The 24,325-nt window shown below is 39.0% G+C and overlaps 1 protein-coding gene and 1 long non-coding RNA gene across 3 annotated transcripts; one reads left to right on the plus strand and one right to left on the minus strand.

The window, feature by feature from the left end:
- Nucleotides 1-748: 748 nt before the first annotated feature.
- LOC141646099 (uncharacterized) lies at nucleotides 749-2,339 on the plus strand. Its single transcript, XR_012545340.1, has 3 exons — nucleotides 749-995; nucleotides 1,780-1,850; nucleotides 1,950-2,339. It is a non-coding gene; the product is annotated as an uncharacterized LOC141646099 (long non-coding RNA).
- Nucleotides 2,340-5,581: 3,242 nt separating this feature from the next.
- Nucleotides 5,582-17,161, minus strand: LOC141647653 (histidine--tRNA ligase, chloroplastic/mitochondrial-like). Of its 2 annotated transcripts, XR_012545786.1 has the most exons (12): nucleotides 16,722-17,150; nucleotides 16,508-16,603; nucleotides 15,816-15,904; nucleotides 15,489-15,618; nucleotides 15,154-15,246; nucleotides 11,857-11,931; nucleotides 10,653-10,770; nucleotides 7,971-8,113; nucleotides 6,899-7,027; nucleotides 6,509-6,790; nucleotides 6,150-6,313; nucleotides 5,582-5,870 (listed from the first exon to the last, which is right to left on the minus strand). XR_012545786.1 is itself a non-coding variant. In XM_074455934.1 (11 exons), the coding sequence occupies exons 1-11, from the start codon at nucleotides 17,052-17,054 to the stop codon at nucleotides 5,732-5,734; spliced, it is 1,509 nt and encodes a 502-aa protein (XP_074312035.1). In that variant the 5' UTR covers nucleotides 17,055-17,161; the 3' UTR covers nucleotides 5,582-5,731. The 2 variants fall into 2 exon arrangements, 1 of the variants encoding a protein (XP_074312035.1); XM_074455934.1 differs by lacking the exon at nucleotides 6,509-6,790 and having other exon boundaries at nucleotides 16,722-17,161.
- Between the last annotated feature and the right edge of the window lie 7,164 nt (nucleotides 17,162-24,325).

Here is a 24,325-nt window from a genome sequence, read left to right on the forward strand (position 1 = left end):
TAAAAAAATTAGTATAAATCAATCGAGAAATGTGAGGTGAATAGGGCAACTGCAATGGAAGAACTTTATAATATAAGTTCTTCCTTTGTCATATCATTTTTTGGCAAATCTCAAGAATTAAGCAATTTTATCACAGTGGACGAACTTTATTTAATGGTTTTTTCATAAAACCAATATTAATTATTTAATGTAGTTAATTAGTTAATTAACCAATGAGGCTAAAGTTTTTCTTGTTTTTTGTATAGAATTTGGTTCTAAATATCAAACCAAGTTTGTCCATTTATGAATAAACTTTTTTTTTTTGCAATGGGACAAGCCAACAAACTTTATTTTAGATGTTTCTTTTGACAACCCCAATGTTAAAAACCACGATTACAATTGCTTAACTTAATAGACTTAATAGAGTTGTATAAGGAATTGGTGGCGCCATCTTATTTTCCTTTTGTTTTTGGCTATATTACATTAATGATCAAGTAAAAGTAACTTGAAAATTGAAGAGGATACACGAGTATTTGTATCACCAGTCCGTCTTGCTTGTGACGGAGATACCCGTCGCAAGCTTGCGACGGGTTGAATAGTACCGTTTAAGTGCTAAATGGGTAGACAAACCGTACTGTGCATACACAGTAATTGCTGACTCTTACTGTGCATACACAGTAATTGCTCACCACAAATTTGAAAAAGCATCTTTAATCTAATACACTCATTTACGTCCACATTTTTCATCCTCTCTCATTTTCATCTTCTTTCTTCATCTTCTCTCCTCTCTCTCATATCAAACCCTCATAAACTCTTCACAATTCAACTAAAAATGGTGACATTGTGATATCAGACGGATTAGATTACAATTTTCAAAGAAAATTAAAAACTTCTCCCTCTTTAATCTTCTTCCATCATAAAAAAAAAAAAGAATACAAAAAACTCTTACCAAGAACATATTCATCTTCTAGCATCAAAACACAGTAAAAAAAGTGACAAGAAAAATAATGTCAAAGGTAATTTCCGAACATTCATTTAATTTGTTTATTTTCAAATGTTTAGAATCATCATGATATTTTTTGGGTCAAAAAAAGAATTAAATTTAGGATTTTGGTTAATTTTGTTTGGAATATGTGAGTGGAGAAATCTTTTATATTATGATTTTCTAACGTTTTGAATAAGTCTTTCTTGTGAGTGGATAAATCTGTCTCGTATGTTGATTTTCTGGGTTTATTATTTGAATCTCTGGGTTTGTTGCTTGTTTTCCTTGGTTTGTTGTTGGATTCTCTAACTTTATTGATGTTTTTCTGGGTTTGTTGTTTGATTTTCTAGGTATTGAACAATTTTGTCAACAAGCTAATAAAAGTAATTGAATGGTTTATATGTTGACATTTTTGGTATTCATGCTACCATTCATTATCATTCAATGAATGGTAACATAAAGAAAATATATGCTTACATGAAAAATCTATGTATGCGATCATTTTCAGACTGTATATCTTTAGTAGTCAGTAATTTGTCAATGAGTTTAAAAATGTAATTTGTTACAATTTTAATGATTGTCAAATTGATACCAATGTTGTTTTAATAGTAACGTATTGGACAACTGTATATACATTTTAATGAAAGTGTATATGTAACCAGTTATGGACTGTATGTTACTTGAATGGTTCGATTGAAGTGGTCACATGTTAAACTGAGGTTGTTACATTTTCGTAGTGATGGGAAAAAGTTATGCATCTTCATCTAATTCATGGAATTCAAAACTTAAAAATACGGTTTTATGCAAACACAATATAGGTGCAGTCTTGAAGACAGTGAAGCATGAAGAACATGTAGGTAAAAAGTTTTATGGGCGTTCTCTTTGGCCGGTATGTTATTTGATTTCATTTGTTGTTTGTTAATTTATTTTTGTAATTGAATTTGATTATATCTTGCATAATCCTTTCTTTATTGTTCAACACTTGCAGTACAATGGTTGTGGCTTTTTTCAATTTGTTGATGTCATGACGGAAAGTGAAGACTTAGAGAAGAACAACGACTTGCTAGAGAAAATGAAGAATCTGAAGATAAAAAAATGAAAAGTTGAAGATGGTTGTTGTAGAATTAAATATTGAAATCATGAAACATAGGAAAAGAGAGAACTTAGTTATAGTTGCCTTATTGGTTTCTTTGGTTTTATTTGCAGTTTGTTGTATGTTTAAGAATTAAGAAATATAAAACATTTGTTGACATATTGAGTATGTTTGTGAACATATGTTAATGTGTAATATGTTTCCATTATGCAGATGTTTGTTTACAGTAATAGCTGAATGTAAGTGATCTGAGATGATAACATATTAATAGCCTAAAATGGTGACATATTGGATCATTGACCTCACATGTTGTAATGTGTAATATGTTAACATTATACAACATTATGTTTATATGCTTTTACAAAATATAACAATCATTAAATTAGTAACATATTACACCTGATGTTAAATCATTTAGTATTGCAATAAAGTGGTAACTTATCATGTAAAAATAGTGTCATATTGTCCTGCTCTCATAACATTGTTATGTTTAAAAATATTTCATAGCTACACTTATATTGGGATATTTTCATAGACATACATTTGAGCCCAAGTACATACTTTCAATAATCAATACGTATGTTGACAATGTGACATAATGAACAAAACTATAAACTTTCTTAGAGTATATGACTACAAATTCATATATAGTACTAATACACATTTCCTGAAAATGATATCACAAAGGACGCAATTATTATTCATATTTTTATTTTCTTCATCTTATGACTCAAAAAATGGTTAGGAAAACGATGTTTATATTATGTTCATGTCCTTGTATAATATGTGACCGTGTTTAAATTTTAATAAAATGGTAACATGTTGCACAATTAAGTGAATATATTACAGACATCAAAATGTTTTCATGTTTATGACTTTTGTAACCATTTATTAATCAATTGATAATTCAGTATTTCGAAATAATAATTAATGAAACATGCGTAAAAAATGTAAAACAAGTATATTGACATATTTGTATAATATGTTACTATGTTGGAATTGTAAGCAACTGTAACAGATTGGTGAAATATGTCTACATTTTTATGGTGTTAGTATTTGTTCCCATATTTGAGGATTTTGTTATCGTTTAATATGTGACCATGTTTCCAATGTTAAAATGATTCTTAAAATGTTCACATTTTTCACAACTAATTGAACATATTTGCTCAAATTTGATACTCCCTCCGTTTTGTAAAGATGTTTCCACTTCTTAAATATATGTGAGCAATATTTTAATAAAGTGAGAATATCAATAAAATATGGAGTAGTAGGATTTATTTTTCATGTTTGAGAATTCGATAACCATTTATTATTGAATTGTTATTAAATATTTTGAATAACAAATTCATGAAACATATATGAAAAACATAACATAATTCCGGAATGAGATATGAATGTTGTTAAAGTTAATGAAATAATAAATTTTATGGTGATGATGAATGAGATGAATAATGGTTGATGGATAAAGGAGATATAGTAGATGATGAATAAAAGAATAATGAGATGAATTGTTATTAAATATTTAAATAAGAAATTAATGAATCAAATATGAAAAAAAAAAAAAAAGTGAAAAACATAACATAATTTTAGAATGAGATATGAATGTTGTTAAAATTAATGAAATAATTTTTATGGTGATGATGAATGAGATGAGTAACAGCTAGTCTTGCTTGTGACGGGCTAATCTCGTCACAAGCTTGTGACCTCTAACAAAAAGGGAGAGGGGATAAGGTGGGGGCACCTCCCATGTGCTTCCCACTCACCTCTCAATGGGCATTTTGTGAGAGAAAACGATATCCGTCACAAGCTTGTGACGGATATCGTCCGTCTTCAATGAGATTTTGTGGATGAGTAATGAGAATTTGTGGTCGTCGTTAGGGTAGAATTGTTGTACACAAAGTAGCAATCCCACATGCAATTAAAGGTTTGATAGGACAAATAATATTAAATAAAAAAACACTGAAAGTGGCAAAGCCACATGCTCTTCATCTGCCCCTACTTCACCGAATATAAAATCTAATATGGTATGTATTTGACTCGTCGCAAGGTTGCGACGGGTATCGCCGTCACAAATGAGAATTTGTGTTGTATCACGTCTTGTTTTGACCATATAAATTTACTTTGATTGGCAAAATCGTGCATGGGAGTGTATAGAAAGTGAATATGGCCCGATGTTGGTGAAAACGAGCGATTCGTTAGCTATCAGTGGATGGGAACAGACGTGAAGAGTTAATATAAGGAGTGAAAAGGTAAACAGCGGCCACCATGAGAATCCATATCACCCACGAGCAATGTGAGTTTGTGATAGATTAACTACTAATGATCAAAATTGGATATATCAATCAATCAATCAATCAATACTATATATTAATTCCAGAAACCAAGGGACTTCAATGTAATTAAAGAAAGTTATACAAATTAATTATACTATATAGTTTTAAATCACTAGCACCGTGTGATGGACCCGATTAAAGGATTTCAATGCAAATATTATATAATTTGGGTTAAAATTAAATTATATAGAAGCTTGGTAATTTCCCTAAAAAATTGTAAAAGGCTAAAACATGGTAAATTTCCTTAAAATAAAATAATTAATTAAGATGGTCAATTTTCATAAAATAAAATAATTAATTAAGATGTTCAATTTCAAGGAGACTAAAAGAAAGAAGATGCTTGGTAATTTTCCTAAATATTTATAGAAGACTAAAAGATGGTCAATTTTCTTAAAATAAAATAATTAATTAGTATAAACATACACACTTATGGTATTAATTATTATCATCATAAAATTATGGATTCTAAAATTATATATTAAATTTAAAATCTATGCAATTTTATTAAACTTTATAGTTTATTATATGTATAGAGATGTTAATTATTTAACATACAAAAATATAATATAAGTAGGTTATAAATAATTCAAGTTAGATTCCATAATATATAATATTGTATAATTCTTTCGATTTGATTTAATGCACATATGTAATATATTTATATAAATATATAATTCTCTTAAAATTCCATGCCTAAGCAGTAAAAGTAATTTCATCAGTAAAGAAAAAAATTGTAGTAACATTAGTTATATTTATATGATAGTAATCACTCATTTGAATAATAAAAGTAACAATATTATCAAGCGAGATTAGTGAAAGTGATAGAAACAACAACGGGAGTAGTGAAATAATTAATATTAATGCGGCAATAGTGAAAGTAACAATAATTACGGCGAAAGTAGTGAAAGTAACAATGATTACGGGTGAGTAGTGAAATGTTATTACTATTGTTTCATTAATAAGAGTAAAATATTAATATCGGGAGTAATGAATTTGTCTCAAAATTTATTTCATCGTAATTTTAGGATATGTCATAGAAAAATATATTAATGATAAATCTATGGGTTATGCAACTTTAAGTAATTTTATTTAATGGAAAAAAATTAATGGAAAGTAGAGGTAGCTCGGGCGAAGCCGAGCACCAATACTAGTAATACTATAAGAACAAATCTATTAACGAAAAAAAGACAAGTATTGAGAGAAACTCAACTCATTTTCTTAGGTTGCCCAATTAAATATAAGAACCAAATAAAATTTCAGAATAAATAGAATCGCACATTCGAATAGAAAAATTAATACTTACCACTCCCTAAAATTACAAAATGCGAAGGGTCCCTATTCGAGTCAATCTAATTCCTCCAGTTTAATTTCATATTGCTCTCCAGTTGAGAGTATCTTCACTGCAACCATTCTATTCTGCCACTCTGTTTTGCCAACAAGTATCAATCGACGGGCATTTATCCTTGTTGCTCGCTTGAAAACCCTGATGATAAATATCGAAACACAATGCTACTCATTAGCCGCAAAAAAAAAAAAAAAAAAAAAAAAAAAAAAAAAAAATTGGAGCAAGAGCGTAACAATTCATTTCACATGAAGCAATTAGTCTCCTCTAGAACCGTTCTACACTAATATTGTGCGAGACCGATCAATCTACAGAGCCGTTTAATTTGAATTATGAAATCACCAGTTACACCAGATATCCGTTTAAGGTGGTCTTAGAGAAGTATTTGAGACAAGAAATATAACAGTTAAGAGAGCATACCATTTAAGTGGCTTGCTTTCCAAAACCAAATCAACGCCTTGCCCTTTACTTCTAAGTGTGGAGGCAACTAAAGCGGCGGCACCTTGAAGCTCAGGATCAAGAGAACAAACTATGTTCTCTATGTTAAGGTCAAGTTCAGGTAGAAGGTTCTTCTCCTTTAGCAGCTGAATAAAATGACCAGTGAAAGATGTAAGGCAGAGCGGTCATGGAGACTAAATGGAAAGCGATAAAACCAAGAAGTTTAATAACACACACTACAGTCACGATATAAATTATTCAGAAAAACTTGTATGAAACAGTCTTATACACAAGACCAACTCTAATTAAATAAGAATAATTAATATCTAGGTTTATCTTACATGTGAGAGTTTTCCCTCCAAATCTTTCCTTTGTTGGAAGGGAAATACTTTGCCTTGTAGGAGGGAAATGGAGGGATCCATTTTCCCTCCCCTCCAATTCCCTCCACCCCCATTTTGCTATCCAAACAGTGGAAATTGCCTCCCTCCAAATTCCTTCCCTCCCTTTCCTTCCAAATCCCCCCATCCAAACAAGGCCTTAGATCCCAATGAAGTATACCCGGATAGTCTTGAGTGGAAGAGGCCAAAAAAGTGTTGGAAATGGCAATCCCTTATCCAAGTGCGCTAATATATGAAATACATATGACAGAAACTCAAACCTCAAAAGTATGAAAAGTAACAAGCACCAAAAAAAAAAAAAAGTATGAAAAGTAACCAAAAGGCGAAGCTTACTTCAATTATGACTGCATCACCAAATCCAAAACCACAGGCTGGGAGATCATCACCTCCAAATGTAGATAATAATCGATCATACCGCCCACCACCACAAATGGCCCGCAACTTCCTTTCTCTATCAAAACCCTACAGATGCGAATGTCTCAATAGACTTCTTAAAAAGGGATGTAGGTTACCATTATAGTTTAGAACATTAATGTCTCAATAGACTTCTTAAAAAGGGACGTAAGTTACCATTATACACCGTAGTTTAGAACATAAATACAGAATTACAGACATTAGACAAGGAAAACCTTGACAGCCAGAGAGGGATGGTTTTATATAAAAATCCAATCACAGGCTCACAGGTACACCAATAAAAACGAAGATAGCTGTGATGATGAAAACAGCAACTAATATACAAAAGTAACTGTTCACTAACCACCTCCACCAAATAAGTTTGTACAGTCAAAGTTATCTATATTTGTTCCAGAAGTCTTTTGTAAAAACATGTATCAAAGACACTTCTACTTATATCAGAATTTATTATAGTAACTAATAACAGACTATAGAGGAGCATTGAGGTCCAAATGGTATAAAACTTGTGCGTAAAACCTCCTTACACATGTAGTTTTCAGTCCTCGAGGAGAAGCATCATTGATAGATGACTTATTGATGCACAAATAAGCAGACGCAGACCTTTTGCAATATGTCATCCACAAGTACTTAAACTCTTTAAAAAAAAGAATACCATATGAAATTATCCATTCTAATCCTCCAAATGACCAATTGTGCAGAATCCGTAATCTGAAACAAGCCCTTGTTTTCAAACCTGAAGTGCTAAGAATCTAACTGATATAGTTATTCAAGCAAACATCAAAGCTTTCTCCACAAACAGTCAGAGGTGATAATAAATCGCCAAACAAGCAACATGAGCCTACCAACTTAGTAATACATGTGGTGGTTCATAGTTCCCAACAATTTGGCACACAGCCTAATCCAAGGAAACCTCGAACAGACTGGTGTAACTAGCAACAATTCAGAGAGACACCTATAAATTTAAACATAAGATAAAACAAATCAGACATACCTCAAAAACTATTCCAGTATAATAGGCCAGGCCACGTACAACAGACGCATCAAATTGAATCCACTCTGAATAACCAAACTTTTCAGCAAGCGAAAACAATTGCTTGAGTTCGCCAACAGCTTGACCAGCAGTCCCAAGTTTCTCTGCATTTTAAAGGCAGTTCCCATATACAGAAAAATCGGTGTAATGTGTTAAAGCTTATGGAGATACACATATACATGTCTATGAGAGGAATAATAGTCAAACTACACCCAACCATCCAAGAAGCAAGCAAAACACCCATCCTTTGTAAAAGACTGGGTTAAATATAGATAGTGCTCGTGTTTATCATTCATTACATATGAACGACAGAATGTTAGGAACAATTATACAAATACTCATGTCAAAGGTATTGCTGCCCAAAACATATGAATGATACTCCAAGTATTGTCTATTCCTAAATTTTACTCCTTTAACATGTAAGCCAACCCGAAACTTCTTAAAAAAGGTATTGTTGCCCAAAATACATGTTAGTTTATCATTCATTACTCATAAAAGGCCATAAATTGCAAACAAGTTCAGATGACTGATTTTGTCATCCTTTATCTAATGAGACCGTGTCTGCAATACCATGTATCTTTTTCAACTATTGTTCGGGAAAAGGCTTTCCTTTAGCTTTCCCCTTAACTCTCTAAACATTACAACTATTACCAGAAATCAACAACTATTTGAAATTCTCACTTATTTGGTGGCTTTTTGGGGCTAAAAATCTGTTGGCATAATCAGTCCTTTTTGCAGCAGTTACAGTTTCAATATTTCACACAGTTTTGAAGAGATGCATGTTACTTTTGGTTTAGGGTTATTTAATAAGGCTCCACTTAAACAGTCTAAAACAGTTTAGATCTCTGGGAATAGATGAAAAAAGATACTACAACAAAAACAACACCATTACTCTAGTGCCTCAAATCTCAATGGCACACGCAAATTGCACGGCAAGGGGGTCAGATGTACGCCTCCTTACCCCGGTGTTAGCAACACAAAGAGACTATTTCCGAATGATCCAAGATGAAAATTGCGTCGAGAACTGCATCGAAAGACTACTAATTCTCAATACAAAAAAGCACAACCACTTTAGTGGGCCATCTTGCTTTATTCCATCATAATCCAGAACCAAAGAGTAATGAGTCTTTCGCTCCATTGGAAATTGACACATGAAATAAGATACTGATGTTTGAAAAAAACAGTTAATTCTTAAAAGGCAAAAGCCCGAGCGTAAAGCCTATATTTAGTTTGTCTTGCTAAACAAAAATACTATGCTGGTTAAAACAATCCAGTATGATTTCATGATAGAAAATATTTATATTAGAGATATTAGATAGTATAAGATATTAGGAAAGATATTATTATGTTGTCGGTGTTTCACGAGTTTGCTTCGACCCTCGTGCACCTTGACGTTTTAGTTTTGTCTCACGAGTAGTTTCGACGCTCGTGCACAATTAGTTTTATTAGTGTTATATTGATTAAAGAAATGAAATACACACACAATACATGAGCACAAGTTCGTTTCCCCAAGCAAAGCAAAAAACACATCACTCCTACCCAGGGACACCTTCAAACTGTTGTATACTCTGTAATTGATACAGTTTCTAAGTTTTTTTAGTTCCTAACAAACCTTTTAATTCTTAGTTTCTCACTTAACACCCCGTAATTCTGTATAGTTACTCCAGTCATTTTATAAGGTATAACGTAAAAGATCTAACTACAAAGTAAATCAGGTATTCCCACCTATTCGCTAGAAAGTTCCACATTTCCTTTTTGAGCGGATTCACTAAGACCTTGTTTCATTAGCAAAATAGGAGGGAAAGAGAGGGGAGGGGGAGCCTTGATTTGGTGTTAGGAGGGGCGAAAAATTTTAGCGGGGGCAAACGAGTAATGTCTAAATTTTGAAAAAGTCCAAAATTTTAAGTTTTTTCCAGCAGGGTAGATCGCCCCTGCTAGTCCCCCTCCCTCCACCACTGGACATGCCACTGACAGAAAGTACGTCATGCTCCAATTCCACGGTAGGGCCAAAAGGAAGGAGCAGTATTGCGCGAAAAAGGGCGCACAAAGGCAATGGGTGGTCATAGAGTAGGTTTGGTGGGCTATACCGGAGGGTGTGTGAATGATTTTTGGTTGGTGGAGGATGGGTGGGTTGGTATGGTGGCCTATGCTGGCTGTGGGTGGGTTGGATGGAGAAAGATAATAGGAGGGAGTCAGGGAGTATATCTGAGGGTAATATTGTCCAATTCTTTTAAGCGTAAATATAATCCATTTTGAAAAGTGGAACCTTCTAAAGACTTGGAGGGAGTACAATAAAAACTCATTCTACAAAAGAAAAAAAGATACAAGAAAAAAAATAGCAGTGCAATAATTTACTTAAAAAAGTAAGACATCTGCGGCATAACACATATTAGTAGTAACTTCCAAATATAAGCAGTTGCATGATCAAGAGATCTTAATGTGTTTAAGCCTATGTTACTCCGACACTTCACTTAACTACCGTGTCGCGTGTCAGACACGTGTCGGTGTCCGACACGACACGACACTTCGACACTTCAATTTAGACCACAAAACAGGAAAATTCACCCCAAATAGCCGTGTCCGACACGCCGACACGTGTCGGCGTGTCTGAGTAACACAGGTTTAAGCTTGTGAACGACATACCTTCCAGCTCAGTTAAGGACTTTATAGAGAGCACCACAAGTAGTTCCTCAATTGACTGGTCAGACATTCCAGTAGAAGACAACTCTCTTTTGATCTCTTCCATCGGAATTTTTCCCATCTGTTAAGATCATCAAAAAGAAAAAGGACCTGAGTGAAAATCTTTCACCATTTGAACAAACATTAATTAGGATACCATTTGAAAATTAAGTCACTAACAACTTCTCAGAAGCACCAACAATTCATTTCCATTGAGCATATAAGATACAACTACCTTAATTTCAGGAAATAACTCTCTGCAAGACTTTAAGTGAGCAAAAAGCATTGTTGTTAGGATCAATATCCTACTTTCGCTCGACGACGTGAACATTGAGCTGGAAGAATTGCATCGTAGTATCACAAAATCATATAAAATTAATAAAATGCACAATTATAATGTTGGAATTTTTGTAAAAACTCATGCTTGAAGCTTAAAACAACTACCTAATCAGAAATTATCACTAATTCATACTCCTATTCAATGTAAACTTCCCTATTTCCTTTTTCAGATTATTCGGGTTTTCTTCCCTATTTCCTTATTTTGGAAGCTTTGTGTAGTCCAAATTCAATTGCATGTGGGGTACTGTGTTTTGTGTGGTCCAAATTCACTTCCTTAATCCAAGATCCCAAATGAAAGAGGAAGTTTACATTGAATTGGAGGGACTAGGGAGTATTTCATAGCTTTGATATTTTAATATAATAGGTTACCTTGATTCAGTGTATTTAATAAGATTTTTTCTTATTGGATCAATTTATAAAGTTGTGCAATCGTAACTCGTAAAAAAAAACTGTCAAGGATTCTACGATTAAATCTTCTTGAACAAGCAACAACGTAAGATCATTCATACTAAAGACCCTAGAAAGGAACATCATCTATCGTAGCTTCTTGGATAGTAGAATCTAAGATTTTACTATATGAACCGCGAGCCCGGGATTCTAGCAATGACGGTACAAAGTGAAAGAGGGAAAAAGAAATAAGAGCATAAAAACCATATCACGAAAGACTTCCCCTCATTCAAAAAAATAAATAAATGTAAAACTCTATTTAACATGAACAATAAGTAACATCATTACCAAGTACTTCAAGTAGCCAAAACTTCTCCAACAACTATGCATGAAAATAAGGCATCAGTAAAAAAAGGAAACATCACCAACTTCAAGAGCTAACCTTATCAATAATAATACAAACGCTTGCAAATAAATCTTCAGGTACATTGTAGCAGCTTAAAACATCTTGTAGTACCTGAACATAAAAAATAGTTTTACCTGAAAATCAAGATAGCATTACAAGAATCCTAAAGATAATGCAAAATGTGATATTACGAATCCACTATCAATTTAAGTTTGCAAAATACAGTCCATGAGGCACATGAGGCACACTGACAAATGTTTATCGTGCAACCACTCAAGGTGAAATGTTAGTTTACAAAAGCATGTCTGAGGCATGCCGAGGCACAAGACACACTAAGGCGCCAGCCAAATCGCCTCACGCACGAAGCGTAGCTAGTGAAGCGCATTACTATGCAATCTTGCATTTTTATTCCCAATTCTCTTATTCTTTTACTTTACCCTTCTCTTCTCCCCTATATTCTTAATTTTCACTTATCTACTAGTTAACCCTCCTTAAAAAAAATAAGAAGCAACTATGGATGAACTTTATCTTAAGATACATATAGTTGTTTACAAAATCAGTTCACTTCATGTCCATACAACGACGTGGGCCCTATCGCCTTAGTGTGCCTCACACCTTCTCAAACTAAGGATGATATGAGATTATTTAACAATTTTCTATATTCACAAGTAAACATTATAAAAATTATACATTGTAGCACAAAACTGTAATCCCCTTAAATACACCTAAGCATGGTTGCTCCTCTTCATTGTCCGTTGCACAATCATCTATTCGCATACTACACCTTCCATTCTAGATGCTTGTCTACCCTTAAAGACATCTGTTTAAATTTGGACAAACATAATCACTCAAAAATCATGTTGAACAACAACATCAAAATCTACACCAAGCATCTGATTTAGCAGGAAAAAAGGAACATTGTTTTAGCGAATATCAATTATGGAAATTTTTTAATTTTGCTTTCAAGAGACTTTTTGGGAGGGAAGACTATTATGAATAAGTGCTGTTGTAAAAATGTCCCAAAAATTTTCAGATGTTTCGTTTCCTCCTCTTTCTTTCAATTTTTAGCAAGTCTTATGCGATAAACTACCACATTGTCTCATTATACCCACACAATTACGAGTACAAGATAACCAATTAACTACCCTCCCTCACCATCATTCTACCATCTCCTCCCTTCTTCATGACTTCAGCCACAATCAATATACATCCATCTCCTCCTTCCAACAAAGTTCCCCACAAGAGATTGTTGCGACTCAACACTGATCACCATTTCCAACCTTTCTAGAGACTGTAGATAGTATTAAAGTCATAAGTTATTTTTGAATTAAACATTTTCCTAGGTAAAGCTTGACCAAGAACCACCACAGCCTCCTCCATCCCAATCGCAACTCCCACTCGAGGCTACATCCCCTTCCCCTAGATTCATCTGAGTGCGACCCATAAACCACCAGACCTGCCTTGACCACCGCAAAGGCTCGACAGACCACCTCCAACTCACCATGCCCCTTCTCTCGCCCTCACATCCTTGTTCGACCACATGTGATGATTTCGTGCCTCGTGGATCAGAAGGTGATTCTATGGGACATTCTATGGGTCGTAGGTGATAGGTCGTGCGTCAAGTGGTGGGGTCGTTGTTGCGGCTTGTAGGTGTGTTGTGGATGATGGAATTGTTGGTCGTAAGTGGAGTTGTGTGGTTGTTGGTCGTGGGTCGCAGGTGAGGGTGGATCAGTGTGGTTCGTTGCTGGTAAGAGTTTAGGTGATAGGTGGATGGTCGGAGGAGGAAAAGAGGAGATATGGCGTTAGCGTGGAAAAGAGAGGGTGAGGAAGGGTATATGAGTCGATTAAGAATTTTTTTAAAGAAAAAGAAAGAATTGATCATGACTTCCTTGATTGTATGACTATGTTTCTTAATACTTCATTTACCATAATACTTCTTAGATTTTCCAAATGCCCTTCTTCCTCATTTCCTAAGATGTATCTCGAAGGAAATGGGAAGGGAAAAAAAAAGAAGGAAAATCAACTTAATCTACACTAATATGCAATCATCATATACTCATAATATTAAACAATAGCTAGGCTCGGCCCCCTGAATGTTGGTTTCCAAGAATCTCTAGCCAATACCACTAGCATTTAATCACATTTCTATGCATCAGCAACAAGGAGACCACAAGGTCCACAACTATAGTGAGGCAACTACCAAGAATACAAAATAAAGATCTAAAACAGGAAAGAGTTAATAGATCAAAACTTCCTGAATAATGTATGATTATGTTTCTTAATCACCCCATTTGCCATAAAATACTTCTTAGATGTTCCAAGTGCCCTTCTTCCTCATTTCACAGCACCACCCCATGACTAACTACAACATGCAATCTATTTTGCTGATAAATGGAATCTGAAACTGCTTTGTTAATATAAGGATACCAAGACCCACTGTATACAAAAATGGCCTTCACCATGGGATTTGTTTGTAGTGGATCAAAGGGAGGCATTTCCCTAGTGGCATTATTCAGCGGCTCGCTTAAAAACGTGTGAGAATTCACATTGAATCCTATCTACTTACTTTGGCAGTTTTCACTGTCAGTGAGTGGTGCTGCTTTTGACTGGTTTATGTCCCAACAGTCACTGCAAATAACCAGCCTTCACCATACAACCCACCAAAATATCACCAAGTCACACACAGTAAGAGAGAAAGGGATAAGAGAAAAGGCACTTAGAATATACTCGGTTGCTTGATCCGCTAAATTAGAGAAGGAGACCAGAAGAATAATGAATTTTAAAACCATAGTGGGGAAGAGTAAAAAAGAAATGGAAGGTAATATGGGTCTTAACTCCCTTGGTCCAAACATACTGGGCAATAGGTCACTTAGGGTCACTGGCACGCACCAGCTACAAAGTGAGCTTCAATGTGGCACGGGCACCACTCATCTAAAGCTAGAAATTTAGGCAAAAATAGCCTATGCAAGAAAAAGGCTATACTACGGTTACATGGGACAATATCAAACAAGCTGTGCAGTACTCATTGGCTGTTCAAGTTACATAGTAGCAATTCAATGGCAATGTCATCATTAAGAGAAGATGCAAAATAAAACGATTTTCTCAAACATAGTGATGGTTATCTCTTAGACTTCACAACATAATGTAAAAGTTGTCAAAAAGAAAAACTGAGTTATAATACTCCAATAGATATGGTCAAAAAGCTCAAATTAAGAACCCTACCACATGTCTATACAATAAGATCAAACAGAAGATCTCATTAAATTCACCTCAAATTTTCTTAAAGGATCAAAAGGATTTGGGGCGAGTAGTATCATAGAAAAAAGTTCACACCTTTCGGCTGGAAACCTTGAACCCAACATCAGCTGCTGTAATCCCAATCCTCTTGAAAAAAGTGATGATAGCAGAAAGAAGCTCTGCTTCAGCCTATTCAATGAAGAAATCATTTAGGTTTGACATGACAGAATAATGAATTGATTGGTATCAAGAGCTACTTGACTTTTCTAGTACCCAAATTGCATCAGTAGTCATGGTCTTCCTATCATAAAGGTTGCATCTTTCATTTCAAACGAACAGACTATAAAACATCCTAAATTCCACTGATACCAAACATTCAAGTTTGGAGACCGCACTCAAGATCATACAAGTTAAAGCAATTTTTATCTCACCATTACTTCAGGCACACCAATAATATCCATATTCCACTGGTAGTGTTCACGACGCCGTCCTCGGGTCATTCTTTCATACCGCCAACATTGTCCAATTGCAAACCATTTTATTGGCAGAGATACGGATTTTCTGAACAGGAAAAAAATATGGGAATCATATTCTGGACGGTGTACCTGGACACAAAATGATGAAACAGGAAAAAGTGAAGGCTCTTAGAGAGTTCCCGCTGGCTACCAAATACTACCGACAACTGGGAACTATAAGTATTCATAAAACTGTCTTGAAGAACAAATATCTTGAATCTAATGAATAGCAAGCTGAGTTACCCTTTTTGTATCACCAGTCTTGCTAATGATGGAGTAAGTTCAGGCCTTAATGCAACCCGCCGATTTCCACGATCCTCAAAACAATATAACTGCAGCATTTAGAATCCAACAAGGCTTTTGAATAATGTGCTTAAAAACAGGCATTTTAAAATAAGAAAAAATCACAAACACAAACACATGCGCCAAAACACCCTTCATCATGACTTTGTGAGCGCATAAATTCATTTTTATCGTTCATATAAAAAACTCAAGCGGCAAATTACCACATCTTACACATTATATTTCAAGACAAATACACAAGGCTCACAGGATGTTGGTTTGGCTCCTATAACATACCAGTTTACTAATTCACATTGCATAGAACAATGTTAGAAGATGGATATGCCTCAACTACTACTCCCTAAAGCTCATTTTCACATTGTGCCCTTTTCACTTTTGATTCTTCCGAAATTATTTTTTCAATTATCCCCTTTCTAAATTTAGAAACGAAAATGGTAACCACCACAATTGTTCCCTAGTTAACTAAGTGTACTACTGTTTCATCCCAATCACATTTCCTCATTTTTACTCATAGTAAAAGGATAACCGTGTTATTTCATAGCTTTAATTAATGTGGTTGTAATCAGCATCAGAGTGCACAAACAAAAAACGATGATCAAATTCGACATTAGTCAAGTAAATGTATATTATACCTGGTCCTTGATTTCCTCCCCAGCTTTACGAACAAACAAAGCTTCCGATTCGAGCACCGGAAAATCAACCTCCTCAAACGCAAATAATTGCGACACCTTCCACATTTCCAAATAACAACAAAAACAATCAAATCTCAAAAAAATCAAAAGAAATAAAAACAACAAAAAAAAACATAATTAAATACTAAAAATACTAATAATAAATAAGAATAACCTCTCTAAAATTCTGAAAGAGCCAAGTTCGCAAGCGCATTTCATCAGGAGGGAAATCACGAGTTCCTTTTGGCGGATTAACATCGATTTTCGTCGGAGTTTCGAGAATCGGCGGGGAAATACCGCCGGAACCAGTGGCAATTGAATTGAGGGAAAATTTAGGGTTTGGAGTAGGAGAAGAAGAAGAAGAAGAATGGGAGACTGAAGATGAGAAGAAGAAGGGTTTAAGGAAAGAGTTCAAAATTAGGGTTTGTGGAGAAAAGGGGGATTTACAATTGCGGCGAAGGTTGAGTGTAGGGCGGAGGATAAGGCGGGAAGGGAATGCCGCAGCCATGGTTGACACTGAAGGAGAGCTTTCAAGTTGAAGATGATGATGATGATTTTACCTAGGCTCAGCAAGTTTAGGTCCGGACTGGAGAAATGGACCGCACTGGACCATTTGGTCTGAACTGAACCCGGAGCGGATTTATTTAGGTCTGGTCTTCGATCCACACTTTTTGAAGTTTTCGGTTTTCAGTCCGGTCCGAACCAATTTTGGGCTGATTCTCCATCCTATTTTTACCTTTGTTGACTGTGGTCGAGTTGGGCCTTCTTTGACATTGTGTCATATATGGCCATAGTACACAAATGGGTAGATGGTCCAACCCATTACCAACAAACTTCATTTAGTTAATCGGGTTAGTGACAAGCTAGGCAATCAAGAGTTATTAAAGCACTGAAATTACAATTTGGATCCATTACTTTCTCTCAATTTCCTCTCTAATACACTCTTATTGTAATACTCCCTCCAATTCACAATAAACCTCCCTATTTCCTTTTTCGGTTATTCACAATAACCTCGCTATTTTCTTTTTTGGCAAGTGTTTGTGTGGTCCAAATTTAATTATATGGTGGGTAGTGTATTTGTGTGGTCCAAATTTAATTATATGGTAGGGTAGTGTGTTTCCTTAATTTTTGTGCCAAAATGAAATGAGAGGTTTATTGTGACTGGGAGGGAGTATATTTTTTCTCTTCATTCATTAAAACATTACTTTTATGAAATAATTACAACCACTAGATCATCCCAAGATTTATCCGGACCATTCAAAAGTAATGAATGTCCATTTCTTTTCAAGTAATGGAGAAAATCCGGGCCGTTAAAATTACGATTTTAGATTATCCAGCTATGAGTTTGTATCATTTTTCTTAAAGACATTCTTAAAGTAGCTATTCTCTGCGTAATTGCTTTTTAATTTATTTTTTCTTTCGGATTAATCCTCTCTTATGCTCTAAAAAAACCAATAAACTTCTTTTTAACTTTATAAACACCATCTCTCATATTGAAATTTATTATGGTAACCTTAAATTCTACAACCATATAAAAGTTACAAAGCTCCGTAAGCTCCTTTGTTACTGATGGGGCATATTATGCACCCGCTGACCGAGTCAACATACTGAGCAAGGTCAAAGCCAAAAGACAGCAAGTCAACGTATTAGACGACCTAACCGACAAAGCCTGTCGGTCTGTCACTTGGGTCTCGGTCCCGGCAACTAGCCGGCCGAGAGGCATATCCGCGTACTCACATCCAAAGTCCCCTCGGCATGGAGTCAACCAGGCCTGCCGGCCCGGCATGGGTCCCTCGGCCGAGGGTAAGACAGTCTTTCCACCTGCTAGCCACTTGGCCACTTGGCCACTACGTGACAAAAGGTGAAAGTCTATAAATACTCCACTTCTCTCATTGAGAAAAGGATCCCAAAACTATCTGAAAAACACCTAATAATCTGGTATAAACTCTCTTATCTCTCTACAATATATTTTGCCAAGTTAACACACAACTTATCTCTTTAAGTTTACTGACTTGAGCGTCGGAGTGAGTACGCTCGGTACCAAGCCGAGCCCTCAGTTTGTTCATCTTTACAGGAGAGAGCGAAAGGAAGAGACAAGCCAACGGCGTCATTCTACAAGCTTAAGTGGTCATAATCCTGCTCCGAAATTACACCCGGAACAATTGGGGCCGTCTGTGGGAAAAGATACTAAAAGCTAGTCACCTCCCTTACAAAAAAAAACAAAACAAAACCCACTCAGCAAGCTAAGAAGATGTCAAAGCAACAAGAAACTATGAGTGAAGGAACTGCATTCTTCCAGGATGACACGTTCCTTAATTCTGAGATCGGGCAGTCCCCCACCGGCCGAGTCATAGAACCGGCGTACGGGATGCCAAAAGAGCGAACGCCGCGCGCTTACGGCCAAGTCACTGTCATGGGACATGTGGTCGATGCGCCCAACCGGTTATTCCTGGACTCGATGGGTAGTACGCGGTCACCCCGTCATGACGACGGTGATGGCAGCGCACCCACAGGTGACCAGGGCCCATAAAGTGACCCCGAACAACTTGTCCGGAGCGATACAAGGAGCTGGCCATGCTAGGACGCCGGCGGAGCCCATGGTGCCAGTGGCAGACCTAAGTCCTTCCCCCACTCGCGGGAGGACAGCGTCGCCGCGGCAACAACGAGGCCCGCCCCGAAGGAATGAAAGAAGTCCGACTCTCCAAAGTCGGACAACAAGAAGCCCTTCCCGCCAGAGGGAGAGAAGCCGGACTAAGGTTGCGAGGAGCCGATCGCCGCGTGTCATTCGACACGTGGTCAGACAGCCCCTCAGTGCCTATATCCTCGAAGTCTCTGTGCCGACTAAACTAAAGTTGCCGCCCCTATCATACAAAGGGGATAGCGACCCAACCGACCATGCCGAGGCTTTCGAGTCGTACATGTCGGTATGGGAGCAGCCTGATGAGGTATGGTGCCGAGTCTTCCCAACGACCCTGCATGGGATGGCCCAGAGTTGGTACAAGGGGCTACCTAATGGCTCGGTATACTGTTATGCCGACCTGAGGGATAATTTCATAGCCCAGTATGCCTGCAACAAGAGAAGGGTCGTGGAAACATCAGATCTCCTCACTATTCGACAAGGGGAGGACGAATCTCTCCGAAGCAACGTGAAGAGATTCGACGCAAAAGTTCAGCAGATCCGTGAGCTGAACACCGAATCGGCGCCTTCGTGATCAAGAAAGGCCTCCCGAAAGGCGAGTTCAAAAACGAGCCGATCAAGTGCGAGGACCTCAACCTAGACACCGCGGAAAGATGGCCGATCGAGCCGTAAAGGTGGAGGACTTTCACAAGACTGGGTAGGCCACGGTGAAGTGGGCACCGAGAGAGAGGAAGAGCCGCCGGGACAACGTAGATGAAGGATGCCGTGACGCGAATAGGTCACAGCCTGAGAGATTTAATAGGAAATGAACTCGGCGGGCGCGGGGAGTTCGGGACCATACACCCGTAAGCGGTACAGTAGTCTCACCACCCTGGTCAAATCACCAGCCGAGGTCTTTACCCTAAGCAAGGCGAAGGGCGAAATGGGCAAGGCCCCCAAAGGCGAGGGGGACGGCGACACAAGCCGATTTTGCGAGTACCACGCTGGCCGGCCATAAGACCGACAACTGTCGGCATCGAGGAACGTCATCGAAGAGCGATCCGAAAGGGGGCCCTCGGCAAGTATGTAGTGGAGGCCCGAAACAAGCTCCGACGGGGCGAATAGAAAATCGTATTCCGGATGGGAGTGATCCAGGTTGTCATCGGGGGGAACGAGAACGGTGGATCAGCTAATGGGCACAAACGGCACCTAAATGAGCTATACCAAGCCATCAACTTTGTGCCCAAAACAGCGATCCCCGCTTCCACAATCCCCGATATAACCATCGGAAAGAAGGACTACGAAGGAGTCGTTGCCCCGCACAGCGACCCACTCGTAATCCACCTAGACATAGCCAACCACTTGGTCAAAAGGTGCCTAATTGACACAGGCGCCTACACGAACATCATGTTCAGGGAGTGCTTTCTTAATCTCGGTCTGAAGATTGGAGACCTGAGCCCCTGCGCTAACCCGCTATACTGACTTCTTTGGGGTACCTGGTACCCCGGGGTCAATCGGGATCGCCGGTGATGTTCGGCCAAGCAGATGCGGCCAAAAATGTTTTGTCTGAGTTCGTGGTTATTGATGGTTCGTCTGCCTACAATGTTCTCATAGGCCGAGTCACTTTGAGCGAGGCCGATGCGGTGATGTCCATCCGGGCCCTGACCTTGATGTACGTCTCAGACCGGGGGGAAGCACAAAAGCTCATCTCAAAGGACGAAAGAGACGAAATAGTCAATGTCCAAGTATCTGCCAGGGGGTGCAACATGCAATCCCTCAAAGTGGCGAAGAAATCAGAGAAAGGGAAGAGCCTATCCTTACAGCAGGAGGGTGATCCGATAAACACCAACGTCGGCATGGTCGAAGGAGCCGAGACCGAGGAAGTGGAAATTGACCCAGGGCGCACCGTGAATCGGTGTCGGCCTGGAGCCAAAATTCGAGCCGATCTCCTAGACTGCCGAGGAAGAACAAAGATGTCTTCGCATACTCGGCCGCCGAGATGCCAGGCGTGAGCCGGGAGGTGATCGTTCATAAGTCGAACGTACTCTCCACCGCTCGCCTGTCAAGCGAGAAGATGAGGAACTCCTCGCCGAGAAAGATGAGGCCATCAAAGTCAAGTAGACAAACTATTAGCGGCGGGCTTTATCATGCCTTGTACTTACCCTGAGTGGCTAGCCAATGTTGTAATGGTGAGGAAATCGTCAGGGGCGTGGAGGATGTGTGTTGATTTTACCAATCTTAATAAAGCGTACCCAAAAGATTGTTATCCCTTGCCTCGAATAGATAGTTTAATTGACGCAACGGCAGGCTACACCATGCTAAGCCTGCTAGACGCCTTCTCAGGGTATCATCAGGTGTTTATGGCCGAAGAAGACATGCCTAAGTGCGCATTCATCACCGGTAACGGCACATACATGTATAAAATGATGCCGTTCGGTTTGAAGAACGCTGGCGCAACTTACACTAGGCTGGTGGACAAAGTGTTTCAAGATAAAAAAGGGCGAAACATCGAGGCTTACGTCGACGATGCTATTGTAAAAAGCAAGTCCGACAATGAGCACTTGGCCGACTTGAGCGAAACATTTTGTTCACTAAGGAAATATAAGATGAAGCTTAACCCAATGAAATGCAAATTCGGTGTCGGGCCGTGCAAGTTCCTCGGCGTGCTTGTCGGCGCCGGGGAATTGATGCCAATCCAGAGAAAGTCCAAGCAATACTAGACCTACCGGAGCCGAGAAATCGAAAAGAGGTTATGATGCTGACCGGAAGGATGGCGGCTCTCGCCCGCTTCATCTCTCGGTCGGCCGACAAGAGCACTCCGTTCTTCAAAGTGCTGAAAGGTAATAAAGACTTTAGCTGGGGGGAGGAACAGAGCACGGCTTTCAAGCAGCTGAAAGCCCACCTTCAAACACTTCCGACCCTGTCCAGGCCGACGCTGGGGGAGACGCTATATCTATACTTAGCAGTTACCTCGGCCACGGTCAGTGCCGTAATCGTCAGGGAAGAAAACAAGCAGCAACACCCAATTTACTTTATCAGCCATACACTGCTGGCCGCCGAAAGAAATTACCCGCTAATCGAAAAGGCATCCCTCGCCGTCGACGTTGCCGCAAGGAAACTGAAACCCTACTTCGACGCGCATCCCGTGACGGTCTTAACCGACCAGCCATTGGAGAAAGCGTTCGAAAAATTCGAAAAATCCGGCAGACTTATCAAATGGGCAATGGAGCTCTCCGGCTTTGGCATTCAGTACAAGCCGAGACCTTCGATAAAGGGGCAAGCACTTGCAGACTTCCTGGCTGAGTGCACATATCAAGAAGAATCACATCTCGGCGTATGGGAAGTGTATACCGACGGGTCCTCCACGGCGAACAGCTCAGGAGCCGGCATCCTTATCACCAGCCCTAACGGAGACGAGTTTGAGTACGCCTTGAAGTTTACCTTCTCGGCCTCAAATAACGAATCCGAATATGAGGCGGTGATAATCGGAGTCAAGTTAGCTAGAGTGCCGGGCGGAACACATTGTGTTGAAGACAGACTCGCTCTTAGTAACTAATCAAATCCGAGGAGAGTATGAGGCTCGAGACGATGGGATAGTAAGGTACCTGGAAAGGGTAAAAGCTGACACCGCAAAATTGAAATCTTTCCAAATACAGTGCATCCCCAGGTCTGAGAACAACCGAGCCGACGCTCTCTCAAAACTTGCCAGTTCAAGCATCAAGAATGTCAATCGAACCGTCTTTGGTGGATATCGGGAATGCTAAAAGCATCACCGAGACCGTCGGCATGGTGGGTTTTATCAGCCGAGACGACGTGGATGACTCCGATAACGAAATACAAGCTGATAAAAGAGTTACCGGAGGACCGCAGTCTCTCTCAGAAGATAAGAAGGATCACCGCCAGGTACTTGGTGTTCGAAGGAGAATTATACAGAAGGTCCGTGATAAGACCACTCTTGAAATGTGTCGGCCCAGCCGACGCGGAGCTTATACTGACAGAAATTCACGAAGGCATCTGCGGACATCACATGGGGGCGAGAACGCTAGCCCACAAAGCTCTCCGAGCCGGCTACTTCTCGGCCTACCATCTTTGAAAGATTCAGGCCAAAACCAAGAAGTGCAAGAATTGTCGATGCATGCTCCGTAATACATGCACCTTCCCGAGACCCGCAACCGGTACTTAGTCCCCTACCATTTGCACAATGGGGGATGGATTTACTAGGACCATTTCCGACGGCCTCCGGAGGAAGGAAGTACCTGATCGTCGCCGTTGACTACTTCACCAAATGGGTCGAGGCTGTCGCGGTACCTGCCAAGACCACGGCGGCCGTAAGAAAGGTGATTTGGGAGAACATCATAACTCGTTTTGGGTTACCCCAAGTCATGGTATTTGACCACGGCCGAGAGTTTTGGAGTGACATGGTGATGAACTGGGTGGAAGAGCTCGGTATCAAATTCGCATACTCCTCCGTCTGCCACCCTCAGAGCAACGGGCAGGCAGAGGCAGCTAATAAAACAATATTGAACGGGTTGAAAAAGAAGGTTGAGGATCTAAAGGGAAGATGGGCTGATGAACTACCCGGCGTCCTGTGGTCACTTCGAACCACGGAAAAAGAAGCAACAGGGTACAGTCCATTCCACCTAGTCTATGGGTCTGAAGCCGTCCGCTAATTGAAGCGGCGGTGCGACATTGTAACGCAAACCTTTGACCCTGGGGTCGAAAATGAGGAAGGCCTGAGAGCCTCCCTAGACCTGGTCGAAGAAAGTCGAGACACGGCACGTCTCAACTTGGCAGTGTATCAAAACCGAATGAGAAGAGCATACAACCGTAGGGTCCACAAAAGGGACTTAAGGATAGGAGATCTAGTCCTAAGAAAGTCGGCCGCACAAACAAAAGAAACATCCATGGTAAAATGACGGCCAACTGGGAAGGACCCTACAGGGTGGTTGAAGAAATGAGGCCGGGGACATACCGGCTGACAGACATGGAGGGAGTGCCTCTAATGAGCCACTGGAACAAAGACAACCTTAGAAAATACTTCATATAGCGGCGGAGGTGTCCGAGACCGTTGTGGGCACCCCAACGCGTGATTATATCTAATGAAGAGTGATCCAAGTTTTCCATCAAAATGAAGAGTCCCCTCCGTAGTCGTACCAAGGTAG

Source organism: Silene latifolia, chromosome 3, assembly GCF_048544455.1.
Source record: "Silene latifolia isolate original U9 population chromosome 3, ASM4854445v1, whole genome shotgun sequence".
NCBI lineage: Eukaryota > Viridiplantae > Streptophyta > Magnoliopsida > Caryophyllales > Caryophyllaceae > Silene > Silene latifolia.